Genomic DNA, 10,189 nt, shown 5'->3' with positions numbered 1-10,189 from the left:
TCTCTCTGGGACCAGGGCGAGCAAGTGTTTGGCTTAACTGGGTGACAGGTGCCTCGGTGGGGGGTGACACATGAGAGAGGAGCCCCACGTGCCTGCTCGGCTTTGCGGGAGCTCAGCATCCACCTCCGGCCTCATCCCAGTGCTCTGGGGATGGGGGGCTGCAGCCGAGCGGGTGCAGCGGCAGGATGGAACCCTCGGTCCTGGGATGGGGCGGTCGGCAGCCTCTTCTGCTCTTCAAGCATTACAAGTGACCTGAGCCCAGTGCAGGGAGGGCAGGGGGGGGGGCTCCTCCACCTCCAGCAGCCAAGTTTTGCCACGCCAACACTGCAGTGGGGCATGAAGGCTCCCGAGGATGCCTGGCAGGACCGAGGGAAAAGATCCACGTCCCAAGGTTTGGGGGGCGGTAGCCGGGGATCCCCCCAGGCCAAGTGCTCCCTGCCTGCCCCAGGAGAGGGAAAAAGCCTGGCCACAGCCCAAGTGACAACCGCAGGTGGGATTGCTCCTGTGCAGTCCCTGCGGCGGGTCAGTATCTCCAGTGTGGGAGCTGCGGGGTCACTTGGCACTTTGTTAACCTTGAAACCCTCTCTGGCTCACATGTCACGTCAGCCGGTGACAACAACAAGCTGCTATTCCAGATTAGAGAGAGAGGGACAGTCAGAGACAACAGGGTTGGGGGCGGCTAACTTACCTATTACAGCCAAAAGTGGGCATGGGGTTATTTTTAACTCAGAGTGGGACGTATTTATTCTTTCAGCCGAGGGGAAGCGAGGGACTGCCTCCGAGACATCTCACGCAGCAACATCGGCAGCTGTGTGAAGCCATGGTGAGTACCCAGAGCCCAAAGCTCCAGTGGGAAGAGGCAAAATCCATTAGCTTCTTCACCAGGATAGCTTTAAAGACCAGGGAGCAATGGAGGCAACAGGGATCTGATGGCCAAGGACCCCTCCTGCCCTAGAAAGGGGGTGAGCAAGTCGGGGAGCATCTGGCTGCATGGGCAGTATCCTGTGGGGAACAGAGGTGTCTCCCACACTAGCAGAGCTTGCTAACTGGAGCAGACCATTTTGGGGTTCAAATACCATCCTTCTGCTTTCCCTTCCTCTATGCAGTGAGAGGAAGGGCTGTTGTGTCCCCTGAAACCCTCCTTCCGTGCCTCATCCTGGCAGATCCCCCCCAATAAGAGGGAAAGGCTGCTGGAGCACACGGCTGGACGGAGGGATGTCGGGCAGGGTGGGAGTGTGAGTGGTTCTGTCCTCCGCTCCTGTTTCTGGTTATTTCAAGCCTCAGTGCAGGAGAAGGCAGACTTTTATAAATAAGCATTTTAATAAGTGCTGTGGTTTTAGCGAGAGGCACGGCAGGGTGAGGAAGCACCTTGCACGCAACCTCAGCAGCGTGCTCCCAACCCCAGGTTTCCACCCGGGGAGATCTCACCCCAGTGCCGATCCTCTGAGCTGCTGTAGTCTTTGGTGGGGAATTGATTTCCCCGACTCATCTTTCCTCAGACCGATTTGCCTAAATTCATCAGGAAAGCAAAGATGGAGCTGTAACTTAATGAGGAATCTTAACAGCCCTCAATATCTGGGAGCGTCACATGTGCCCAGAGCTCCTGAGCAATGCGCAGGAAAACCACCAAGCACACAAGTGTAGCGGCAACACCAGCCCAGAGCTACCGTGAAGGGCTCGCGACTAAGAATAGGGTAGTTTCATGCTTTTATTCCACACCATAAAAAGCCCAGTGAGTTCATGATATGTACTTGAACCCCTGCAGGCACCCAAGAAAGCCAAGAAGAGGATTGAAGGTGCTAATTCCAACGTCTTCTCCATGTTCGAGCAGGCCCAGATCCAGGAATTCAAAGAGGTAGGTGGGTTTCAAGGGTCCTTGATGCGATGTGACCTTCAGCTCTTTCAGATCAGCGACAGGCGGTTTGCAGCAAGAGGCAGCATGTCCAGTTTCGAGCCGTTTTATTTTAAAAGTGATAAGAACAATACAGTGATGTTTTTAAATATGGCATCGCCTCCAAGCGAGCCCGCACCCTGCTTGAGGAGGGCAGGAGCACCCCTCCCGGCGAGCTCCCACCCGCTGTGCCAGCACCTCCTCACGACTTACCCCCTGCACGGCCGGCACACGGTCCTGCATAGATCCCGGTTACAGGGATAACTGGTCCCAGTTGGGGGAGCTGATGGCTCCAGTTGGTCTCATCCCGGGGTGAGAAGGCTTTGGCTAAGGCATGGGGTTTGGATGGCATTTGCGTGTGGGCTCCCATAGGGAGCCATCGCCCTGCAGCGCCCATGGGCCAGGATTGCTGCAGGATTAGGGCGATGGTTGTTGCTGGGTGAGGACCCCCAGGCCCCATCCTGTGCAGAGCTCAGAGCGCCCTGTTCCCATCCAACTCCATGGGATGAGGAGGAGGAGAGGGGGTACTAAAGCCTTTGCAAAGGTCAACAGCTCTCCTCCTCCCTGTGCTCCCTGCCCTGAGTCACTTGTCCCCTCGTCTGAGCGGGACGTGACACCCTCCTCCTGTGCTTCCAGGCGTTCACCATCATGGATCAGAACCGGGATGGCTTCATCGACAAGGCGGATCTGAGAGACACGTTTGCTGCACTCGGTGAGCCCCCTTTTAGAACCCTCCCCAACAGCTTCGACGACGTTAGACCTGTTAAGTGAAAAACCAGCTGTGAGCTCCTGTTTAACCGAGCCCCAGCGGTTAACCAGATCTCCTGTTTTGCTGAAAACCTCCTGATCCAAACCCATTTCTGTGAGCCGGAGAGGTTTCACACCGGGTGGCTCAGAGGTGCTCCTGCAGCAGCGAGTGTTTAATCCTGTAGGTACTAGAGAGAGTCAGCTCCTGGATTATACACAGCCAAACGCTCCCTGCCTTCCTGCGCGCTAAGAAGCACGTGGCTGTACCCATTCCACAGCACCCCTGGGGGTGCGGGCATTAGGGGGATTTACGGGATTTGTGGGAAGCTGTGAAGTTGCGGGCTTGGCTGTCTCATCACAGAGGCCAGCGCAAACCAGCGATGGGGCCAGGGAGTCCCAAAGACAACCCAGCCTCAGGTAGAAGGATGTAGGCATTCAGTCCTGCTCCTTTCTGACACCAGGGGCCAGGGAGAACCACAGCACTCATGGTTTTGACCCCAAAACATCTCCCTGATGGCTGATCCATGGGGCAGTGAGGGAAGGAAGTAGCACAGCTCCGTCCTTTGCAGCCCTCTCTTCTGTGATCCTGGAGCCCAGGAAACCAGAGCTGGGGGTGTCCAACCCACCCATCCTCCACCAGCACACGATTCTCCCCTGCCTCACTTGGGTTGCTGATGTTTCTTGTTCGAGATTGCTCCCCAAGGTTGTGTCACTTCCCTCAGGTGGGGGAAAAAAAAACCCAGAGGAAGGTTTCTGTGGTGTGTCTTCTAGTCCCCAGCACACGGAGCAGAGCCAGGAGGTCTGCATATATTTGTAGCCAGAGATGGAGACATGATTCACCCAACCGTGCTCTCCTCTAGGGCGCCTGAATGTGAAAAATGAGGAGATCGATGAGATGATAAAGGAGGCACCGGGCCCAATCAACTTCACCGTGTTCCTCACCATGTTTGGGGAGAAACTCAAGGGTGAGAGGGCACCTGGGGAGCTGGGGGGGTGGTTGGTGGGCACCCACACCATCATCAATATCCTGTCCCACCTGGGGAAGCCACACAACTCCTGGGACCTCTGTCACCCATCACTCTGTCGTCCTTGGGGGCCTCAGATGGGAGCTGCTGAAGGAAAGGCGGGTGGCACCACCAGCCACGCTGCAGCAGGCAGAGCCGGGGAAGTGGGTCAGGGCAAGGATTCCTCCCACGCTACGGCCAAGAGGTGACACCTGGGGACAACCACGGGATGCCTGTGAAATGGCCTCCCTCACCCATCCCTCCCACATCCCTCAGTGCCATCTTCTCACAGTGGCAGCGCAGGGACCCCCCCAAAGATAGAGGCAGTGGTGGGACCATCACCAGCAACAACCTCTCTCCCCGAGAGCTTCAGTCCTTGTACTCCAGATCCCGGACTTTGGCACTCTCTCTGACTCCCCGTCTCAAGACACCACAGACAGGACAAACTCAGCTTCATGCACCTTGAGCAACTGTCCCCAAGGAGGTCCCTGCACCCCAAAACTCATGCCGATTTGTAATACCAACAGTCCCAAAGGCAGGGCTGGGGCCGCCCATCCAGAGACCTGGATCTCATCCTGTGTCTCCCCAACCTGTTGGGGGGTATGAGCAAGTCTCTGTGCCTCAGTTTCACCAGCCATTTAAAAAAACCCAACAGGCTGTGATGCTGCTGACCCCACAGAAAGAGGGGACCGGAGATCTTGCAGCACCTCTGAGCCTGCTGACACCCGTGGTGGCACCCACGGCCACCCTGGCAAGGGCACTGGCTACAGCATGACTTTGACCCAACGGCCCCGTCTGGCGGCACCCCGTATCACTTACACAACCCCAGGCATGCAGCCTCCCCGCAGACCTCCAGGAGGCTACGTGGCCCCAAGGGCCTGTGCCTGGAGCTCTATAAATACACCCAAAAGATTAGATAGAGGCCGGATGCCAGGGCGGCGGTGACACAGCCTGCTTTGTGGGCACACCACGATCCTACGTCTGCTCCTCTCACCACCCGTGCTCAAGGCTCCAGCTGCAGGGTTGGTGTTCCTGCGGGGCCCCTCGCTTCCCAGCCTGCCCCCCATCTTCTCCCCAAAGGCTGGGAGAAGCAGGAGGCTGCATCTGGCTTCCCTCTCCGCCGCCTCGAATGGCCGTGGCCATGTCACCTGCAGGTGCCGACCCAGAGGAAACGATCCTGAACGCGTTCAAGGTGTTCGATCCAGAGGGAAAAGGCCTGAAATCTGCCTAGTGAGTACAGGGGGGGCTAGGGGGGGCGGGCAAGCGTCCCCTCCGAGGCCTCCCTGCTGCTCACAGTGCTCTCTTGTTTGCAGCATCAAAGAAATGCTGATGACGCAGGGTGAGAGGTTTTCCCAGGAAGAGGTACGAGCTCCTTCCCCCCCAAAGCCAGCCTCCCGTGCCCTCCATCCCAACAGACCCCCAGACCTCCTCCCAGCCCCAGCCCCAAACCCCTTCTGCGCCACCTTTTCACCCTGGCTCTTTCCCAGCAGATCGATCAGATGTTTGCAGCCTTCCCTCCAGACATGTCAGGCAACCTGGATTACAAAAACCTTGTCCACGTCATCACACACGGCGAAGAGAAGGACTAGCCCGTGCTCGGCGCTGGGGCTGGCACCGCGGGGTCGCCTCTCTCTAGGTCACATCGGGGGGTCCCTTTGCCTCGCCCCACCATGGATAGCATCCACATTAAACCGCCTTTTGGCAAGAGGAAACCCAGCTGCTGGCGTGAGTGGTGTTTAGGCTCGCGTGGTGTGTCTGCACGGGGCATCTGTGCCCAGCAGGAGCCCCCAGAGCCACCCCAGACCCCGTTGCCCCCAGCCTCACCCTGGCGTGCCCTCAAGTCCCTTTGCCTCGCCGTTTCCCAGCCTGGCCCAGATCCCAGCCTGTTTCGCACTGGGCTGTGGCTAGCAGCCATCTGCTCCCACCAGCCCAAGACCAGCACTGAGGTCAGCTTTACTTCAGGAGCAGAGGGCTCCCAGCTTAGCAGGGAACACCCAGCGAGCACACTCATGGCCCCTGCACCCCACCATGCCCTCCCTGGGCCCCTCAGAGGTGCAGAGGTCCCTCGTGGTGCAGGACCGGGGCCGTGCTCCCCATCTCCTCCCCGGCAGCCGTGCAATGTCCAGCTTCCAGAGGAGCGTTGGGTCGTGCAGCGGGGACAGCACCCCGCTGGAGAGCAGCTGTTCCCACCCCCGGTCATGGCTCCTGTCAGCAGTGGGCGAAGAAATGCCCAAATATCCCCCAGCGAGATTTTGAAGCCTGTAGAAGGCGTTGGGCTCCTTCCAGAGGAGAAGGGAGACGGAATCATGTCCAGGGCGCAGAAGCAGAGGGCGAGTTTAATTCATCCCCGCTGGCTCTCACACGTTAACACCACTCCTCTTCTTTCCTGTGCTGGTGGTGTCGCTCCTGCTTTTTCCCCTGGCTCTGGTGAACCAGCTGGCAGAGCTGGCTGTGGTCCAGCGGCACCTCCACTGCCCAAGAAAATGGCCGCCCCCATCACCGACCCCACCCCGGGCTTTATATACCCGTCAGGGTGGGGCAGGCTGGTTGGGATTGGCTGGGGACGATAGGGGACAGCAGGGGATTGGCCGGGCATCCAAGGGGGGGAACGGTGGATTGGGTGGTTGCGCGGCCCCTCCCTCCCGCCTCCCACACTCACAGGCCTCGGTGGCGTCGGTGGTGCCGTCCAGGGTGGGGGGCAGCGGGCAGAGCCGGGCCTGGTCCGTCGCCTGAAGGTGCTCGGTGCTGCCCAGCAGCGGGCTGACGAAGGGCTCGCCCAGGAGCTCAGCCTCAGCCGATGTGTAGCGCAGGATGGACTCCAGCAGCAGGAGCTCCTTGGTTTTCTCCACAAGACCTGGGTGGGAGGCAGCGCCATGCCGCAGCGTCCCTGCGCCGCGTCCCTGCCCAAACCCACGCCCGGCGCTTTGCTGAGCCTTGATTTCCCCGAGGCAGTGCCGTTGGGCAACCTGGCTCTCCAGGGGCAAGGGGCCAAGGCTGGGTCCTACACTCAGAGCTGAGATAAGGGCTTGGGCATCCCCCAGGATATTTATACAGCCAGGTTAAGCTCCTGGATTTGCTGAGAATTTGGCACCCCAAATTCACATTAGGGACATCCATGCACGGATGGGGCAGGGGAAAAAAACCAAAACAAAACAGCTCGACTAAAACAACAGTGGAAGAGGGTGGTGGACATACAAGGTCCAGGCCATGTGGCAGGGGAAGACAGACAGCCCTGACCCACCGGAAAACTGTGTCAGGTTCAGCTCCATGATCTGCTTGTTTTCTCTGAGCTGCTGCCTTATCTTTGTAGCGTCGCAGTTGTTTTCTTTGCACAGGTCCTCCACGTCGGATTTGAGCTGGCCCAGGACTTTGCTGCTCTTTTTGCATCTCTCCTCGTACCGCCTGGTTTCCTCGGTGGTTTCCGTTAGTTTTTCCTAGGTTTTGCTAAGTGTTACACCAGCCCCCTGCTTTCCCCCCACCCCAGAGCTCCCATTTCCAGTCTGGACACTGGACACGTCCCAGAAGATGCTGCGGGATGCTCTCATCCCTGAGGGGAAAAGGCTCTATGGAGGATCTCAAGCTCCCTGTGCCACAGATGAGGCCTCAGATGCTGGAGGACCAGGGCTGGCAGGAACCCTGCAGTCGCCTCTCGCCATGCGCTGAGAGACCGGGCTGCCCGAGCCGACGCAGGGCCCTTTTCTGCCCGCACCTCCCCAGGCGTTGGCCAGAGCAGCACTGACAGGACCAGACAGGGCTCCGCCGCCCTCGCAGAGGGAATCCCCGGGTGACATACCTCCAGCTCCTTCAGGATACGAAGGTTGCTGCTCTCTGCACGCTCCCGGTCCATCACGATGGCCGTAATTTCATTCTGGGTGAACACAAGCACACGGAGGGGACGCTGGCTGTATGCCCACCAGACGTGCCTAACAGAGGCTGGGGACCATCCCTCCGCCCTGGGAGCAGGGATGTCCCACTTGGCCCCTCTGGGGACCGCTGTCCCCAGGCCAGGGGGGCAGATGACAACCCCACAACAAGCACTTCTTGCTCCAGCCAGCCCCTGCACACAGCTGAGGCAGCTCTTGGCCCTCCTGGATACTGCAGTATTTTTGCTGGGTACACGGTGGCAGCATTGAGACACTTTTAGCTCTGAGAACGCAACATTCTGGCTATTGGAGTTATATTTCTGGCTCTCCCTTTGCATTCCCCTAATCCCACCCGTGTGACAGGCTATGAGCCGGGCTCTGGTGTGAGCAGTGATGCTGGACACACGGCAGAGGAAAAATCCACCCCAGGCCAAAAGCACCAGCTGAGAAAGGGGAGACACGAAGAGCCTGGAACAGACCTGGAGGTCCTCAATCTTCTGATGTATCTTGTTCATCTCGCTGCTCAGCTTGGTGGCATAGCTGAAGCAGGACAAGTTCTTCCCCTCCCTTTCGATGAAGCCATTCACCAGCCGATCGATGTCCCCGTCCTCCGCCAGCTCCATCAGGCGCCTGTAAGCCACTTCATGGCTCACGCTTTGCCTCTGCTTCACCCGCTGGGCTACCTTCAGGGCTGAGGGAGAGAAATAGAGCCTGGGCTGTGCGTGTCCCCACAAGCTGCCCTTTGCAGAGCCTTCCCCTGTGGGTGCTGTGGGGTTTGGTGGGGTGCTTGGGGCAAGGGGGGGGCAGAAAGCATCTCTATGTCAGTCAGAAATTAAGCAAGTAGGTCACAGTCTGCATGGGAACAGGGCAAACACAGTGGGATCCCTCTCTGGGAGGATAAAAGGAGCCATGGCTGCACATGGAGACAGGTCCCTACCTCCCCAACCCTCTCTTTCCCCCAAGGGCTCCCCGAAAGGTTTTGGGTGGCCTCACTTGACTATCACTGTTCCTTCTGCAGGGCAAAGGGTGGGTGAAGGAGCCCGCAGGGAGGGGAGAGGTCCTGCCTTTGGGGTGCAGTGTGATAAGCAGCCCCCTTGCCAGCCCTGCAGGCTCCTGGTTCGTGGTCCCAGGTGCACATGGGTTCTTTCATCTGATACCTTTTTTCTCTTTGGCCTGTTTCTCCATTTCAGAGCGATTTCTAGATTTGGTGAGCATGAAGTTTTTCACTTGGGCATTCTGGACAAGGACACGCTTCCGCTCCCGCATCTCAGTGTTGAAGTGGACAGTGTCTTTGTTGTGCTGTTCTTTCATGGCTGAAATCTTTGCCAGAGAGTCCATCCTGCACAGAGAAAGTAGCAGGTTACACCATGTGTAGGTCTAAAAATTTGTAGTCCTGGCTATTCCCACGCATCTCTGTGCCTGACCTAGCAAAGCTCCCGTGATGCTGCACGTGTTGCCCGGCTCCTGGCCCTCTGCAACTCCCTGCCAGGAGGGTGCAGAGGGGGGGGATGAGTCTCTGGAGCCAAGGCCCCAGCGCCAGGCCCCGAGGGAATGGCCTCAAGCTGCCCAGGGCAGGGTCAGGCTGGCTCTGAGGAAGGATTTCTGTGCAGAAGGGGCTGTTGGGCGTTGGAATGGGCTGCCCAGGGCAGGGGGGAGTCCCCGGGATCCCTGGGGGGGTTGAAAAGTCGGGCTGAGCCAGCGCTGAGGGATCTGGGGGAGTTGGGAACGGTCAGGGGGAGGGTCATGGTTGGGCTGAGGAGCTGCAGGGGCTTTTCCAACCCAGATGATTCTGGGATTCTGTGATACTCGTCACTGGCATCGCCCATCAGTGCCCAGTTTGCCACAGAGGGTTTGCAAGGCCACGTACCACTGCTTGTGGGCTTGTGCAGATTGCTCAATAGCAGCGTTCATCCTTCTCATCTGCTGATCCAGCTTCTTGTGGAGCTTCATGTAGGAGTTGTCCAAAACAGCTTTCTGGGTTCGCAGGTTTTCGATCTCTTCTTGGAGCTTGTTATTTCCAGTCAGGATGGTATTGAAATGAACAGTGACCTGGCGAGAGGGAAGCAAAAGGTGTAGGACGGGGGAGCTCAGGTCTCTGCTGAAGGACCTTGACCAGGGCTGGGACAAACACAGCCCAAGAGATTTTTAAGTTGGCCCTCCACTATCTTTCTCCTCCAGACAGAGGAGGCAACTGTATGCCAGGCCAGTCATGGCAGAGACCTGGAGCTGGCATTGTTCAAGGCAGAGTGGCTCCAGGCAGCTCGGTTTTATCACTAAACAGGTGCAGACCTTCAGGCTGCTTGGCATGGCACAAGAGCTGCATTTGGGTCACCAAGCTTGAAGGAGCCTTTGAGATATTCTGGGAACAATTAGGCCAAAGGAACAAGCCCCGTCCTTTATGCGGCTTGTGTCAACCAAATGCATTTGAACCGTTACCCTTTATCATCCTGACCAAAAAAAACCATTTTGCACACAGGCCCCAGTGTGGCCTCGCACGTGGTCTCCGAAGGTCTGCAGAATGTTTCCTCACGTTGTTTAGATGCGTCTCCAGTGCCTCAATCTTCTTTTGCAGTCGTTTGCTACAGTTCACTTGCTTCACGTTCACTGCTATCTGGTTTTGCCTCACCACCTTTTTTTCCAGCTCTAGTATCTGCACACACAGAAGAAAAAAAAAAAAAAAAAAA

At 57.8% G+C, this 10,189-nt stretch overlaps 2 protein-coding genes across 2 annotated transcripts in view; one reads left to right on the top strand and one right to left on the bottom strand.

The window, feature by feature from the left end:
• Positions 1-609: 609 nt before the first annotated feature.
• Positions 610-5,352, top strand: MYL2 (myosin light chain 2). The gene is made up of 7 exons (XM_026859753.1): positions 610-823; positions 1,766-1,855; positions 2,528-2,603; positions 3,499-3,603; positions 4,797-4,872; positions 4,956-5,004; positions 5,133-5,352. Exons 1-7 carry the CDS (start codon positions 710-712, stop codon positions 5,229-5,231), a joined length of 609 nt encoding a protein of 202 aa, XP_026715554.1. The 5' UTR covers positions 610-709; the 3' UTR covers positions 5,232-5,352.
• Positions 5,353-6,006: 654 nt separating this feature from the next.
• Positions 6,007-10,189, bottom strand: part of CCDC63 (coiled-coil domain containing 63) — a 6,594-nt gene continuing 2,411 nt past the window's right edge. Inside the window, exons 5-12 of the mRNA XM_026859977.1 lie at positions 10,036-10,155; positions 9,373-9,554; positions 8,663-8,844; positions 7,985-8,196; positions 7,436-7,510; positions 6,884-7,076; positions 6,302-6,496; positions 6,007-6,113 (exon numbers count right to left, since the gene is read on the bottom strand). Coding sequence (XP_026715778.1) covers positions 6,007-6,113; positions 6,302-6,496; positions 6,884-7,076; positions 7,436-7,510; positions 7,985-8,196; positions 8,663-8,844; positions 9,373-9,554; positions 10,036-10,155 — 1,266 coding nt within the window. The remainder of the gene's footprint in view (positions 6,114-6,301; positions 6,497-6,883; positions 7,077-7,435; positions 7,511-7,984; positions 8,197-8,662; positions 8,845-9,372; positions 9,555-10,035; positions 10,156-10,189) is intronic.

Source organism: Athene cunicularia, assembly GCF_003259725.1.
Source record: "Athene cunicularia isolate RWA chromosome 15 unlocalized genomic scaffold, athCun1 chr15_part1, whole genome shotgun sequence".
In the NCBI taxonomy this organism is placed as follows: Eukaryota; Metazoa; Chordata; class Aves; order Strigiformes; family Strigidae; genus Athene; species Athene cunicularia.
The sequence above is the reverse complement of the archived record's forward strand: the minus strand, read 5'-3'. Positions and strand labels throughout refer to the sequence as shown.